Here is a 17,304-nt window from a genome sequence, read left to right on the forward strand (position 1 = left end):
CAATATCTTGAATCGGTCCAGTCCCATCGAGACCCACATCAGCCGTTTCCTTCCAGAGACGAGCGTGAGCTCCTCCAGGGGCCCAGGGAGGACGACAAGGAAGAGCCAGCTCAGCAGTATTGCCGGTCCGAACAGCGAAATCGCAGAGAGCCTGACAAGAAGCGTATTTGGCTCCACACTCGTTTGCTCTGTACCGTATCCTTTCCCAGTGCCAAGCTGGATGATGGCATGAATCTTGGTGCAGGAATAGAGTGCATCAAAGCTGTCAGTGTACCTAATACTCACATACGCAACACCAAAGAGAGCACCATAGCAGAGATTGGTGCAAAGGAAGGCACTACACCCAGTGCCAAAGCACTCAGTACCTCAGTAATTCCTGATGCTCTAGCCTTGGTACCAGAAACAGCTAATTTCAGGGCTCAGCCCCACACTCCCTTCAAGCTCCCACAGAATCTGATTTAGGCCACGAAGTCTCTTCAAAATGGGAACAATGAGGTGACTTGCCTTTTTGACAGACGTTCCCATAGACGATATGCTCCTAACTGTAAAAGAGGAGCAGTCCTCTTTTCCTTCTAAGCACTTAAAATAGCAACCGTCCTTCCAGAGTCTGAGGCCAGAGCTTTCAAAGATGGAGCCCAGGGGCTAGTGGATCCATAGCTCTCAGGCACTTTGGGACTGCGGTGGAACATGAACATGAAGCATTTGTTGGAGATGTGGAATTCCCCTAAACAAAAAAGGCTTCTGGTATGCCCATCATTTATAGTACCTGCCATCTTGCAAGAGAAGCAATGTTTAAAATCAGGAGAATCAAGGAGAGAGATTTAAAAAAACCACCTTATTCAAAATGCCAATGGACAATTAAACACACACTAACCTAACTAGCACTATTAAAATTTAGAGATTGAGAAAACGATGAGTAACAATGCAAAAACCAGGAGCTGTCTCTCGCACCCTCAGACAGTGAGAAGGAAATGAGTGGCAGCTGGGCCCTTCATGCTCTCAGGTCAGGAGCACAAGAACATTCAGTGCACATGTATAACCCCACTGGACTGCTGGCCAATGGTATCCAACCTTGAGCACATGAGTAGTATGCACTCCAACAGTGGAAAATATAAACGGACAAGCTCTCAAAGAAGAACTTTACCAAATCCTACCCCTTCTAAAGAAGATAAAATAAAGCAAATTAGCCCTGAGTTAAGGCCTCCCATGTTCTCATGACTCACAAAAAGTCCTAGGTGGGAGAGAAAACAGGAAATCCAACAGCCTAGTAGCGAGCACAGACTGTTCTGTGTCACCCAGAACTTCAGACTGTTCCCGCAAACAAAAGGAAAAGGGCCTGCTCTTGGACTTTCAGCATTTTAAAACTTTCTATGATAAAAACAGGAAAGAGTACGTAAAAATAATGTGCAAATGGGATCTCCATCCAGTAGGGTTTCCTGCTGGGCATTTGCTTAAGAATTCAACTTCAGTGCATTTCTTCCACGCCTGCCACAACTCAGGAATGTTTCTCTGCATTTGGCAGCCAGTAATTCATTACCCGAGTCCCTGAATTCACTCTATCAGCTAGTTTCTCCTAGGCAACGCAGAAGAAGCCAGTCTTCCTTCTGTGGATTATTATTCCTAACTTTTATTGTGGTAGTGCTCAAAGACAATGGGGCAAGCAGCTCTGCACAGGGATGGCAAACACTAGTTGACACATCAGTAGAAGGAGACAGCCCAGGGAAAAGGCTGGGTCTTGCTGCCATAAATCACAGGGTCCTAACAGGGAGCTAATAGGGCCCTCCAGTAGCCAAAATATAGAATCATAGGGCTGGAAGAGACCTCAAGAAGTCTTCTAGTCCAGTCCTCTGAACCCATAAGTATTATCTAGACCATCCCTGACAGGTGTTTGTCTAACCTGCTCTTAAAAATCTTTACTGATGGAGATTCCACAACTTTCCTGGGCAATCTATTCCAGGGCTTAACCACCCTGACAGTTAGTAAGTTTTTCCCTAATGTCCAACCTAAACCGCCCTTGCTGCAATTTAAGCCCATCGTGTCTTGTCCTATTCTCGGAGATTAACGAAAACAATTTTTCTCACTCCTCTTTGTAACTCCCCTTTTATGTACTTGAAAACTGCTTTTTTTTGCAACATTGTTACACTGGTGACTCAGATTTAGCTTGCAATCCACTATGACCCCCAGATCCCTTTCCGTAGTACTCCTTGTTAGGCAGACATTTCCCGTTTTGTAGGTGTGCAACTGACTGTTCCTTCCTAAATGAAGTACTTTGCATTTGTCCTTATTGAATTTCATACTATTTACTTCAGACCATTTCTCCAGTTTGCCCAGATCATTTTGAATTTTAATCCTATCCTCCAAAGTATGTGCAAACCCTCTCAGCTTGGTATCATCCACAAACTTTATAAGTGTACTCTCTATGCCATTATCCAGATCATTGATGAAGACATTGAACAGAACTGGACTCAAAACTGGTCCCTGAGGGACCACACTCAATATGTCCTTCCAGCTTTACTGTGAATCACTGATGATTACTCTCTGGGAACAGTTTTCCAACCAGTTTTGCACCCACCTTATAGTAGCTCCATCTAGGTTGTATCTCCCTAGTTTGTTTATGAGAAGGTCACGCGAGCCAGTATCAAAAGCCTTACTAAAGTCAAGATATACCACATCTACCACTTCCCCTCTATACACAAGACTTTTTACGCTGTCAGAGAAAGCCATTAAATTGGTTTGACATGATTTGTTCTTGACAAATCCATGCTGACTGTTACTTATCACCTTATTATCTTCTAGGTGTTTGCAAATTGATTGCTTAATTATTTGCTTCATTATTTTTCTGGGTACAGAAGTTAAGATGACTGGTCTGTAATTCCCGGGTTGTCCTTATTCCCTTTTTTATAGATGGACACTATATTGGCCCTTTTCCAGTCTCTGGAATCTCACCTGTCTTCCATGACATAAATGTTCCCCAATCTTTACTCAAAATAAAGCATGGCAGCACACCTGTGCCAAATCCCCAGAATCACCAGAGATTCAGTTCTCCCACACATCTGAGGATTCCAAAGGCTGGGTGGCTTCTATCAGTCCAGCAAAGGAAACGTCACCCAGCCTCAGTCTATCTCAGAGCTGAGGACACTAGTAGGTGTGGCTCTTTCCACACACACAGGATTCCCCTCCTTCCCCTTCCAGCACTGAGGGTTCTTATATAGAGTGGGAGGCAGAGGAGGGCCTTCCCTTCTCGACAACTGCCTCTGTCCCTGTGAGTGTCTCTACAGTAATGACAGGCAGCTGTTCCCTGCCAGCCCAGGGACAAGGTCTATATACCCTGTCACTGGCCTTGATCAGGGTCAAGATCCCACTGTGCTACATGCTGTACAAAACACATGGAAAGACAGTCCCCATCATGGGGAGGTTATAATCCAAATGGGTTTTTGATTCTTAAAATCAGTGGAAAACTAGACAAGTCCTTATCTGAAGTGTTTAGTGATATTATAACAGCATACATAAGCACTGCTGTATAAAGGCACTGACTTCATTTCCAGTATACTGTAAATCATGGTTTGGTGGGAAGAAAGAATGAGCTGAGATTTTGCATCCAAACTGACAACTTGCACCTCGTTTTCTGACACACAATTAAAGAGAGGGGTTCGGCCCTTTGTGTTGCAGACAGCATGGTTACAGCCAGCAATTTCTAGGGATTGCTAAAGATTTAAAACAAAAAACACACAAAGCAAATCTCTAGACTACGGACGTTCTCAGTTGGGAAATATATAATTTTGTAAAAAGAGTACTCCTTTAATTCATCTAATTCCTCTTAATATTTTGAAGAAAACATGTTTTACAATGGCCCTGAAGTTAAAATCTGACAGTCACCTACTTATCTCACACAGAATTTTGTTTTCATATAATTTTTTCCAACAAAGGCAGTATCATATTGCGTCTCTGAAGTGCATAATAAGCTGTCAAGCTTTTTTAAGTGCCTTTTCTTGCCTATTTCAAATGGCACTGGCCTAAGACTTAGTTAAGATATCTGTGCAAATGTTCTTTTTCTAATGAATAAAAATTGTTTACTAAATGATTAAGCCTTTTCTGGCTTATCAATAGTGTATTTAAACCTTTTTCACAAGAGCACTCTTCACCTTTCACAAGATTGTTAGTACTTCTAACTCCTATTCTGCTAACAATGAGGCACAGAAAATACATGGAATGAACAGAATATGGGTGTCAGTTATCTAATTTCAACATCATCCTGCCTGTAGCGTTACAAGGAATTATTTTTGCCACCTGTGGTGTGTGACTGCCCTGTACCCCATCAGCTTCTGCTCCCAAGCATTCTACTACTACTACACCCCTGCAGAAGAGCAGCATGATCTCAACACCATAGCAATGCCATGGATACTGGCACAAAGCACAGTAATATTTAGTAGGAAATACTCCATGGTAAGTATATAAAGGTTGGCTAATATTGTTACTTAGTGAGAAACAGTAACAATATTAACCAGCTTTTATAGACTTACCATGGAGCATCTCGTGCTAAATATTACTGTACTTTGTTCTAGTATCCATGGACCCACTGTGAACCTGGGATGTTCCTTACATTGAAAATATGTACCAATCTTGAAAAAAAGGGAAATATATAAAAACCTTTATTAAAACTACTTTAACAGCCTGATTTCCACCCACAAAAGCCACAATATTCATAGTAAGGTTGCAACTTTGTCCTTAAAATTTTTCTTCCATGTCAGTATACTGAAGACAAATTCAGTTTGTCCACCGTTCCTCAGTGCCTGAATAAGGACTGTCTGAACAGCACATAACCGACAGCTGAATGTAAGTGACAGTCTCAGTTCTTATTTCTTGGCACTTGTGGGTTGCAGTCAGACCTTTACCATCATTTGAATGCAATTTTTGTATTTAATTTCACAACGGTTTCTTTTTTTGCCAGTTCTGCAGTCTAAAATTACTGCTTTTCCCACACTCTCTTTCTGAGGCTATGGCCTTTGGCAAAGAGAATGACAGCGAAAATATTTATAAGCCATAGACCTGTCATCAATTCCATCCAGGCAAAGGATTGGTAGTAATGCCCCACTGCCAGACTTACAGATAGCACTAAAGAGCTTCAGGAATTTTCATTTTTAATAAATTTCTAATCAACCAATTTCCCAGACCAACTAATCGAGCTGTCCAAGTCTGCTGGATGTCAGTAAGGCCACGCATTGCTTTTCCGACAGAGAGCAGAGCCCATTATGAATAATGCTAGTGTATACGTGAAAGAGACTGTCCTTTCTACAACTTACGGCCTGAAGGCTTCATTATTTCATTGGCCATAATTCAATTTGCCCCTTCTTCAAAGATCTGCTTCTGTGACCCACTCCCCACCCCTGAAAACATGCTCAGGTAATAATTTCCGATTAATGCAATCAATTACTAACCTCTCCCCCAACCCTCACTACTCCCTGATAGGGCCAGAGAGAAAAGGAAGCTGCAACTAGCTGGGGAGGAACAGAAATAAAAAGTAATTACATAAAAATGCTAACCACATTACAACGGTTCGTTTGCTTAGCCCAGTGGGCTTGAGAATTCCAAGTATCTGCCATTGTCTGTGCTCAGGCAGACAAGAATAATAAAAACAGGGAAAGGATCTTTCAATAAGATTATTAAACCAGTGCATGAAAAATAAGAGTTGTCATTACACTGCAAAGGGGGGAGACCGAGAGAGAGAAACTCACTGAAATTTCTTTCTGTAGATTTGCCTTTGTGATCTGCAAGGTGCTATTCTCCTGCTTATGCTCTGTTACCCTGGCAACATACTCCTGTAAAATAAAGATTATTAAAGCGCATATGATTATTTGGCCACTGAATGAATGAGGCAGCGCTTCTGAAATTCCTTATCAGAGAAATTCAATTTTAGGACAAATTGTGTTTTTGCCGTCTCCCAGCTTCCCCCTCCCTCCCACAATACCAATAAAATCATCATTGCCGCAGCTGTACATGATATCTTGTCACTAATTCTTTCACGCTTTTCCTTTCCCATTCCAGGTTTTATTTTAATTCCATAAAAGCAGGTGCTTTCCCCAGTTTGTTGGATTTGTTTTTTTGTTTTTTGGTAGGTGGCTTTTTGATAACTCGAGCCCATTTTTCTTCTGATCTACATAGCTACCAATAGCACAGCTAGGAAGCCAGTCAGTAACCTGCTCCTGCCACACAGTAGTAGTTATAGGAAAGATCCCACATTCAGCCTGTGGTCGGAGAGGCCATTATTGAGTGTTGCACCCTTACAAAGCAGCCGCTCCCGTCCATTCCCTTCCTCCTGGAGCCTATTTCCCTTTGAGCTCCATGTTGCCTCTGCTCTATTTTAAATTCATCTCAAGAGCGGACAGTTTGGAAGCCTGATGATTAGCCAGTCTATGATGATTTTCGGCTAATGCCTTCCCTCCTGGGCACTTAATTGCTGGCGACAATATTCAACTCCAAAACTATTTATTGTCCCAGAGAAAGACATCCTGCAGTCCCTTAGAGTTAAAAACACGCCGCTGCCTTTGTACGGCTGACTTAGATAGAACATAACATTGAGCTGGCAGACATCACCTCATGGCTTGTGAATCAGTCGGAAAGAATCTCTCTTAGGTACTTTTAAGGCACCTACCACTGAGGTAACGTAAACACTGTTTTGTTACTATGGCAATTTATGCTATTTCTATACCACAAATAGACTGAATTTTTTGTGTTGTCCAAAGGTGCTTTCTTCTCTCCAACTGCCCATTATTATGATGTGTTTGAATTCTGGTAATGTTTGGAGGGCTTGCAGCCCCATTGTGCCTGGGACATACACTCAGAATAAGAACAGAAGACATTCCCTCCCACAAAGAACTTACAAACCAAATAAACAAAAGGTCCCATACTTTTTTCTTCTTTCACCTCTTTGTTCTCTCACAACCTCTCACTGATAAACTGTCATGGCTTCCATTAAAGCCTTCCTCTAGTATCTTGCATTTCTCTGAACACCATCAGACTTGGGCTCAGTCCACAGGGAAGCCAAAAGTGGCTGACACAGACAAAGTGACAGGAGCTCCACCTTCCCCTCAAGAGGATTTCATCTGCCAGTGTGGGTGAGAACAGCTGATACGAATGTTCATGGTGGATGGTGTTACTTCTGTTAAGGTGTGCACCGTAATACCCTACAAATGTGGACCAAGAAGCAATGGAGAGGTGCCTTACAACAGAGCACAGAAAGTTGACATGTACTAAACTTATGAACCGAGTCAGATTCAGGAACAAACTCATCTCCAGGCCCTTTTTTCAAGTAAGAGTCTTTTAGTTCAGCTTTGCAATATTTCTGATTAAAAAAAAAAAAGAATTTGTAAGTTATTCCAAAGAAACATTCTCACACTATTTTTACTCCAAGCTTCAATCACTTGCAGAATGCAACACACGAACCGGAGCCCTGGGTACAGGCAGACAGCACTGCAGAAAACTTGCAGGTGTTAGTTACTCCCAGCACTGTGCAGCAGGTGTCACTACTGGCCTGAGGAATTTGGTAGTTGGGGGTGCATGGAGAAAACTGGACACACAACAACTAAATGGACAATGGACTTTACATTGGTGAAGAAAAAGGCTGTGAAAAATCTACATAAGAAGGGAACAAATACTGATTACATGCCAAGAAAGTCACCATCCCAACAGATAAGAGCTGGAAAAAAAAAAGGGGGGGGGAGAGAAAGAAAGAAAGAGATGCTCTGACCACAGGGAGTCATTCTACAGGCAGCATGATGAGGGGAGTGGAAATCACAAGTTGGGTCAGCCTTCCTCCTCTAAACAGGTTCATCTCATTATCTCATCAACTTGTGCAGGCTGCACTCGACCATAGGAAAGAAGAGATTGGAAGAATAAGGACAATAAAACATGAAGTCTTTAATTTGAGAAGCCACACAAATTAACTCCAATTACTGTCACAGTCACCACAATGGAGGGTGGGAGACACAGGACTTGTTGCTGCACTCCATCTTGCTTTATTGGGATTGTCTCTGCTCACTCAGGAACAGTGAAAACCTATCCCCTTTACGGTACTGCACCTTTTAATATCACCTCTTCTCCCCTCGCAGTTTAATTAAAAAACAATGAACCTTTTAAGTAGATGACTGAAAAATATAAAATTGCACTATTCTATCAAAGTTTAACATCTCCACATTCTGAGAACATGGGGAGAATGCAAAAGAGTATACTAGTATACTGTAATTTATTCCTGTAAAGGGAAATCGTGTCTTACTAATCTATTAGAGTTCTTTGAAGGGGTCAACAAACATGTGGACAAGGGGGATCCAGTGGACATAGTGTACTTAGATTTCCAGAAAGCCTTTGACAAGGTCCCACACCAAAGGCTCTTACGTAAAGTAAGTTGTCATGGGATAAAAGGGAAGGTCCTTTCATGGATTGAGAACTGGTTAAAAAGACAGGGAACAAAGGGTAGGACTAAATGGTAAATTCTCAGAATGGAGAGGGGTAACTAGTGGTGTTCCCCAAAGGTCTGTCCTAGGACCAATCCTATTCAACTTATTTATAAATGATCTGGAGAAAGGGGTAAACAGTGAGGTGGCAAGTTTGCAGAGGATACTAAACTGCTCAAGATAATTAAGACCAAGGAAGACTGTGAAGAACTTCAAAAAGATCTCACAAAACTAAGTGATTGGGCAACAAAATGGCAAATAAAATTTAATGTGGACAAATGTAAAGTAATGCACATTGGAAAAAATAACCCCAACTATACATACAATATGATGGGGGCTAATTTAGCTACAACGAATCAGGAAAAAGATCTTAGAGTCATTGTGGATAGTTCTCTTAAGACGTCCATGCAGTGTGCAGCTGCGGTCAAAAAAGCAAACAGGATGCTAGGAATCATTAAAAAGGGGATAGAGAATAAAACGGAGAATATATTATTGCCCTTATATAAATCGATGGTACGCCCACATCTTGAATACTGCGTACGGATGTGGTGGTCTCATCTCAAAAAAGATATACTGGCACTAGAAAAAGTTCAGAGAAGGGCAACTAAAATGATTAGGGGTTTGGAACGGGTCCCATATGAGGAGAGATTAAAGAGGCTAGGACTTTTCATCTTGGAAAAGAGGAGACTAAGGGGGGATATGATAGAGGTATATAAAATCATGAGTGATGTGGAGAAAGTGGATAAGGAAAAGTTTTTACTTATTCCTATAATACAAGAACTAGGGGCCACCAAATGAAATTAATGGGCAGCAGGTTTAAAACAAATCATCTTCACACAGCGCACAGTCAACTTGTGGAACTCCTTGCCTGAGAAGGTTGTGAAGGCTAGGACTATAACAGTGTTTAAAAGAGAACTGGATAAATTCATGGAGGTTAAGTCCATTAATGGCTATTAACCAGGATGGGTAAGGAATGGTGTCCCTAGCCTCTGTTTGTCAGAGGGTGGAGATGGATGGCAGGAGAGAGAGATCACTCCTTTGCTTCTCTCACCAGAAGGCTGGGTACTGATAATTAAAAATCAGGCCAAGGTAAATGCATCTGATTCACCAAGCACAAAGGATTCTGCTCCTTCAGGTAGCATTTAAAAATGTACACAGACTCAGAAAGAAAAGGAAATTCCTTCTTTTAATGATACCAAACTCAGAATTGTTCTTGTTTTTCTTAATGGATAATAACTATGAGCCGATGCAACTAGTAGCCTGTGTGTGCCACTATTAATGAGCAACTGAAATGCCCACTGGATAAGGCCATCTCCGATTATGAAAGGGATGACAGAATATATCCAAAGGGAGCAGTAAAAGTCTCAGAGTAAAGTCCTGTGACTGTTCCTTTGGATTAATTTATCAGGAAGAGTGGCCCAGTGATCAGGGCAATAAGCTTTTGAGTTTGGCGAGCTGGGTTTAATTCCCTCTTCTACCACAGACTCCCCAGGTGATCTTTGGCAAGTCCTTGTCCTTTGTCTCAGCTCCCAGTTATAAAAGCATTGTTCTACCTCAGAGAGGTGTTGTGCAGATAAATACATTAATGATTGTGATGGGGCCTGGCAAGGAATGTACTACCTTGTTAGGAGCCACAATAAGAACCACTTGCATTATAATCAAGGAGGCTCCCTGCTGCTTTGGGGAGTTCTGAGGTAAGGGCCTTGAAACTGTTTTCCAAATGCTCCTTTCATGTGGCTTCATTAAATGGAGACATACTTATGTTAATTAGTGTGTTTGATCTCTCAATGCCCACATCTGAGAAGCACCACTTGCTGACAACCAGTTGGGATGAAGTATGGCGAGGCGAATCTGCAGTACTACATCTGGCCATTGGGAGTGCAAAGGGTGGCTCATCCCTTTACAAGGCCATACACACGATAAAGGGACCTCTTGACTAGTATTTAGCTTTTCTAATGTATGAAGAAATATTGTGCTAGTCTTAATTCCTAGATTCTAATGAAACTGCATTCCTAAATACTTTACTCACTACAGCACTCGTTTGTTTGCAGGCAGCCCAAAACAGATTAATCCCTTCCAGACATTCTTATGATATCTGCCTATTTAGTCATCAAGACACCCATCTTAGCTATTCACAGCCCACTGTTTAAAAAAAAAAGGTTTAGTATTGCTTTTGTCCAGCTATCAATCTCAAATATGTTCACACCATTACAGAGAGACAACTTTTATCTTGTGATTAAAACCAATCCATGTTCTATTCCTGCCTCTGCCATTGTCTCAAGGTGTGACATTGGAAAATTTATTTAGTCTTTTTGCCTCCATTTCCCCATCTGTAAAATGCAGTAACTCCACCGACCCAACTTTGGAAAGCACTTTAAGATCTTGGAGTGCAAGCTCTATATAAGTGTGGAGTCTTCCTATCATATTGTGAAGGCCTACATTCTGCTTCTCTCTATCTACGCCTATCAGCTGCTGTCTGGCTAAAGGGTCACAGACAACACTGTCCACCAACCTCATCTCTCTTCACAGCTCCCTATCACCAAGGCTCAATCTGCAGGGACCCCAAAAGCATCACGTAGAGCAGTGAAACTTAGACCTCAGTGGTTCAGGGGCCAAATTTGTGATCAGTATTACCCAAAAGATCCACAGAAGTGTGAATCCATTGTTTCATTTAATATTATATATATATATAAAAATAAAATTCTCTCAGCAAAAGGATTGACCAAGTATTATTATTTTATCAACTACAATTGGTTAATAACATAATAAAAGCATCCTGATTGGTTAACAATCAAATTACACAGTGTTTTCATATCATGTGCTGCAAAGAGCCATAGGAGACACATTAAAGAGCCACTGTCACTCGTGAGCCTCCGTCTGAGTAACACTAACTCATAGGTTTGAGTTAGACAAGTTACCACTGATCCAATAGCTATGAGATATTGTCATCAACTTCTGGGTTAGACTCTGTTCTATGTTAGCAACCACAGACTTTATAGACCTAGAATAATAAAAATATAGGCCTTGAAAGGACCTCAAGAGGTCATCATATCCCACCCCCTGCGCTGAGGCAGGGCCAAGTAAACCTAAACCATCCTTGTCAGGTGTTTGTCCAATCTGTTCTTAACCTCCAATGACGGATATTCCACAATCACCCCTATTGATTATTCAGACTATTCCAGAATATAACTATCCTTACAGTTAGAAAGTTTTTGCTAATATCTAACAAGTCTCACTTGCTGTGGATTAAGCCCATTACTGCTTGTCCCATCTTTAGTGGGCAAGGAGACCAACTGATCCCTGTCCTCTTTATAACAGCCTTTAATGCATTTTAAAACTGTTATCAGGTCCCCACTCAGTCTTCTTTTCTCAAGACAAACATCCTCAGTTTTTTTTAACCTTTCCTCATAGATCAGGTTTTCTAAACCATTTATCATTTTTGTTGCTCTCCTTTGGATTCTCTCCTATTTGTCCTCATCCTTCCTAAAGTGCAGTGCCCAGCTGAGGCCTCATGAATGCCAAGTAGAACAGGACAATTACCTCCTGAGTCTTACATACAACACTCCTCTTATTACACCCCAGAATGATATTAGCGTTTTTCACCACTCCATCACATTGTTGACTCATATTCAATTTGTGCCCCACTATAACCCCCAGATCCTTTTAAGCACTGCTACCGCCTAGCTAGTTATTCCCCATTTTGTAGTGGTGCATTTTATTTTTCCTTCCTAAGTTAAGTACTTAGCATTTATCTTTATTGAATTTCATCTTGTTGATTTCAGACCAATTCTCCAATTTGTCAAGTCTTTTTGAATTCTAATCCTGTTCTCCAAAGTGCTTGCAATCTCTCCCAGTTTGGGGTCATCTGCATTTTATATTTTAGCATGGAAAACCTGCGATGACCATATACACCCCAAAAATATATGAAATGTTGAAAATAGTTAAAAGCGTAAACCTTCCCCCCAAACCAGACCCCATTCTCATATTTTGTTACACATACAGTATGAAAAATAACTGGAGCAGGATTGGGGTGAGGATTAAAAGGAAAAGTAGGTCCAACCAAGGCACTGTAATTAACTCATCAAAAACCAGGCCTAGAAAGGAAGTTTCTCATAACACACACATATACTGTAGCAGTAAAAGAGAAGGAGATAAGTAGTCCCATAGGCATTTTTAGTCAGGTTTACAGAATGCTCTGCAAACAGAGGGTAATGACCCCCGAAGAGCACAATACACACTTTCTTTGGTACATCCATGTACAGCAAACAGTACCTGAAGCTCTGCCTCTAGTGTAGCCACCTTCCACTCAGACTCTCTCTCCAGTTCTTCCATCGTCTGAACTAAGACATTATTCTGGTCACTCAGGTCCATTACGTAGGACTGGAGAAGCCTCACCTTCATCTGTAAAGGCAAAAAGTAGCTCGGCTGTAAATTATCATGAATATCTATATGACGGTCACATGCAAATGCCCCAACCAGACCAAGGTCATCTTGTATTAGGTGCTATATACACACACATAGTATGAGACAGTCCCAGCCACAAATAGCTTACAAACTAAAGACAAGACACAAACACAAGTGTGAGACACATATAAAGGGACTAGGGACAGAAGAATGAGGATAACTGCGACAGGAACACATGCTTATACAGACTTACTAGGTGCACCAACTAGAGACTGAGTCTTTTAAAAAGAGGTGGTAATAAGAAGCAGTGATCTGTCCTGATACTCTAAAAAGAGGTTTGCACGACCATGTAACGAAGTTTGGACTGAAGTACCAGATATCCAACTTTCGATAGGGGTACTGGGAGGCCTGGCCGAAACATAAAGAACGAGTATTATTCTAGTAGCTGTGAAGAAAAGGACCCCTCTTCCAAACAGGAAATCACTAGGTATCTAAATGGGCCAGTCCCACAGTCTGTCATTTAACATTTAGGAATAAACAGTGCAGAAACCAGCCTAATTAACAGCTTTGTATACCAGTTTATGGCATGGTTAGGCTGTGCCTGCACTGGTCAAGGAAAGCTTCATAGAAATCTAACAGGAAGTACTATGGTGAAACATTGTGCTCACTGTGGTTTTTCTAAGACACCGTAGCAGTGCTGTCAACCTGGTCGGCTTTGGGCTAGCTTCTGCCTCAGTTTCCCCTCATTCATGTTGGCTCGCTTGACCTTCCAGCCTGGTTTAGCTACTGCAGTGACTTGGCCCTCTGGCTACATCATTAAAGGAAAAAAATCCAAAACACTAGAATAAGAGAGTCCAGTGAAAATGCAGGACTTTTTGGTGCTAATCCAGCTTTGCCTGTGTACCTCTTGGTGCCCCAGCAGCAACTGCCATAGCAATTAGATTACTTACAAACGCCACAGTTCAGCACCGGGGTAGGTGTACCAGCGTTTGGGAAACCCTGTTATGGTGGGTTTCTCTGAACCAGGACTTTCAAAGCAGGTGTCTTCAGATGTTATGACACATTAGCAGAGCCTCAGAGATAGAAGCCAGTTTAACCCTGACTGGGTAAACAAAGCCTTAAAAACAAACATTTGTGCTTTTGTTACAGCTAGCTTTTGAGAAGGAGGTTGGTGATGGAAGGCTCTGGCACTGACATGCTTTTGCTGAGAGCTTTGAGATCTGGAAGAAAGGAAAATACTGAGCATTGGCATTAGCTCAGCACACGTGGCCCTTGGTCACTTGGATTGCTAAGGCAGATATCCCTTAAGAGCAGAAGATGAAGCTGTGGAAAAGCTGGAGTGGGGGAAGAGGTTCTACTTCAGGGTCCATTGCAGAGGATGGTTTAGGTTTTGCAAATAAGGCAGAAACAGAGAATGTTTGGGATGCACTGACTTGCTACTAAAGTTACACGTTTGTTTTTCTCTTTTAGTCTTCTTCAGTTTCTCCTCTCTTAGGCTGTTACAGGGCAAGGTCTTAATCCTGTCTTCTCCTCTGTTTACACAGAGTGTTTGGAGACTTTCAACTGATAAACACCACCGTTTAGTTTACTTACATTGTCCTCCCACCACCTTTACTGATCCATCCACCACGGAATTTACAATATCAGTTCCTCCTCGGATCGCTAGCCTGCCTCTCCCAGCATTTCCTTCCTGTGCAGCCCTCTACCCTCTGCACTAATGGGCTAATTACCTCTTCAGTCCTCCGCAGCCCATTCTAATCTGCCAATTAGGGAGAGTCAGGCCCACCCAGGTGAATTAATTGGTGTTTAAGTGATCAGAGTGCTAGCTTAACTGTTGGTTCACAGCACTCTGCCACATAGGGGCATCCACTTCTTGTGAAAGCCTTAGCTAAGGAAAACACTGGAATGGGAAGCCAGGAGGTCAACATCTGTGCTGTCCACGCTATACAATGCAGAGCTACATGGGAGTGTTCAGGAGACTTGGACTGGCATCAAGCCCTTCTGGAATTGCATTGGCTGTTCAGGCCTGCTGAAGGGTGATAGAAGGGTTTTCACCAATTAAGTTATGGACAAACAATCCACTCAATGAAATAACTAGCATTAAACTTTTTGAAAAATTCATTACACAGTTTATCTAACCATGGCCTTTTTCATAGATGCAAGTTGAGAAAAATGTGGATAATTTCCCTTTAAAATAGCAACTCCCATGGCAGCTATCTATAAAGGAAATTCTTGTCATAAACCATTCCACTAATCTTCATAAAAGACAGCATGCCAAAGGTACAAATTAGTACACTTAATAACATTTGAACATAGTCTACCATTCGTAATCTTGTTCACACTTTGTATGAAATACCTTTAATTAAGGCTAGAAACTGCTTGATTAAGGCTAGAAACTGCAATTAAAACCCCCACAAATATTTGTGATACTATAGTTAGAAATGCCTTGTTGTTACTCGGACAGCCATAGGTATGAAATGAAGTCTCAAATGATAAGAACGCAGGAATTACTATACTGGGATCAGACCCAAGGACCATCTAATCCAGTAGCCCATCACGGGAAGGTGCAAGAAAACCATAGTAGACAAATGTAGAATAATCTGCCCCCCTGCATTAGGTCTCGCTGTGGTGTCTAATAGATAGATTGGCTTAAACCCTGAAGCATGAACTTTAATAACTATCTGAATTTTAGCATTAATTATAACAACTCTAGATCATCTCAATGTCCATATACATTTCCACTCCTTTTTGGAATTTTGCTAAATTCTTGCCCTAAATGACTTCCTATGACAATGAATTTCATAATCTAATTACATGTTGTGTAAAAAAGTATTTCTTTCTATTGGCTTTGAATTCAGCACTTTTTAACCTAATTGAATGTCCGCTTGTTTTTGTGTCAGGAGACAGAGAAAACAGAAGCTCCCAATCTCCCTTCTCCAGACCAGGCATTGTTTTATGTACTTTTATCAGGTCCCCTCTTATTTATTGCCTAACTAAAACAATCCCAATCTTATCAATTTTTCTTCATATCAGAATTATTCCCAGGCCCTTGACCCTTCTTGATGCTCTTCTCTGAACATCCTCTCATTCTGCAATATCTTTTTTGCAATGGGTTGACCAAAACTACATACACTATCCAGATGAGGCAACTGAACTGATTTATATATAAGGCTTTATAATGTTCTCTGTTATTCTCCATTCCATTCCTCATGCATCCCAGCATCTTGTTTGACTATAGCTGCACATTAAGCAAAGTTCTTCATTGAGCTGTCTGTAATGAGGTGCAGGTCCCTTTTCTTTAGTCAATACAATTAATTTTGAACCCTGTAAGATTTATAAATAGTTTACATTTTCTCTCACCAGTATACTACTTTGCTTTATTGATACAGAATTTCAACACTGACAACATTTCAAATTTCAAAAGAGGATTTTTTGTTATATTGCTGCCAAAAGTGCTTATTTCAGCATCTAGGCCGCTTCCCACTTATGAAATGTTCTTTGCCTTATCCCTTTGTCACCGTGCCTCAGTAATTCAACAGCTGAGAATGCCAGATTCAGGACAAACTGCTGAGAAATAGATTAACCAACTGTGTAGGGTGAGTTTGCCCTATCATTAGATTATACCAAGCCAGTAACAAAAGTAAACTTTGTCTCACCACATTGGTTAACAAGAAGCCAAAAATGCAGTCTCGTTAGGCATCACAACCCTTATTTCACCATCCAGACACTAGACTCTATGATGAGTGGTTATTGAAAACCAATTTCATCAATCAAATAAAAGGTTCTTCTGATCCCAAGAGACCAGCCACACATGTAATCATTGCAAAGTTCTTATATCAGGTTTGTAGCAGTGATGTTTCAGACTGCTGGCTTGTAAAGTCTCTGGTAACTTCCAAAAGATTGGAAGCTCCTCAGTGCATAGATCACAATGCTCCTTTTAGATGCAAGTTCACAGTCCAGAGAATAAGAGCAGAAAAAAGGCACCATGAAGATGTTTACAGGGTCTTTTATACTCTCTGCCATGTGCCTGGAATTTTATTGTACCAAACAAAAGCCCACAGCACAGTTTGTGGAAAATTACTGGTGCGATATGGAGTTTAGGGTCACATGAGCATGTCACATGCTTTACATGGCTTACTGACTCACAGGGGCAATCCCATTGGCCACTTGGAGGCTAAAACATCTGCAGGAAGAGCTATCTGGGTGGAATGAGTTTCTTCCATGGCCCACTGTGAGAGTTAAAGTGTCTTTGATGGGCCATCAACTCGAATAGTCCATTCACAGTATGCTGTTAGACTGGATGTAAACTACCTTGTGGGTGTTACCCCAGGAACAAACACAATGGTGATATGGATATATAGCCAATATTCATCACTTCAGATACAAAACGATACATGCATATAAATAGGATAATCAATAACTTTAGCCAATAACTTTTCCATTGACACATTAC

The 17,304-nt window shown here is 41.3% G+C and overlaps 1 protein-coding gene across 1 annotated transcript in view; it reads right to left on the bottom strand.

Moving 5' to 3' along the window:
* Positions 1-12,844, bottom strand: part of PMFBP1 (polyamine modulated factor 1 binding protein 1) — a 244,713-nt gene extending 231,869 nt beyond the window's left edge. The window contains exon 1 of the mRNA XM_034788878.1: positions 12,720-12,844. Coding sequence (XP_034644769.1) covers positions 12,720-12,818 — 99 coding nt within the window. The 5' untranslated portion in view covers positions 12,819-12,844. The remainder of the gene's footprint in view (positions 1-12,719) is intronic.
* Positions 12,845-17,304: the final 4,460 nt, after the last annotated feature.

Source organism: Trachemys scripta, chromosome 13 (assembly GCF_013100865.1).
Source record: "Trachemys scripta elegans isolate TJP31775 chromosome 13, CAS_Tse_1.0, whole genome shotgun sequence".
In the NCBI taxonomy this organism is placed as follows: domain Eukaryota; kingdom Metazoa; phylum Chordata; order Testudines; family Emydidae; genus Trachemys; species Trachemys scripta.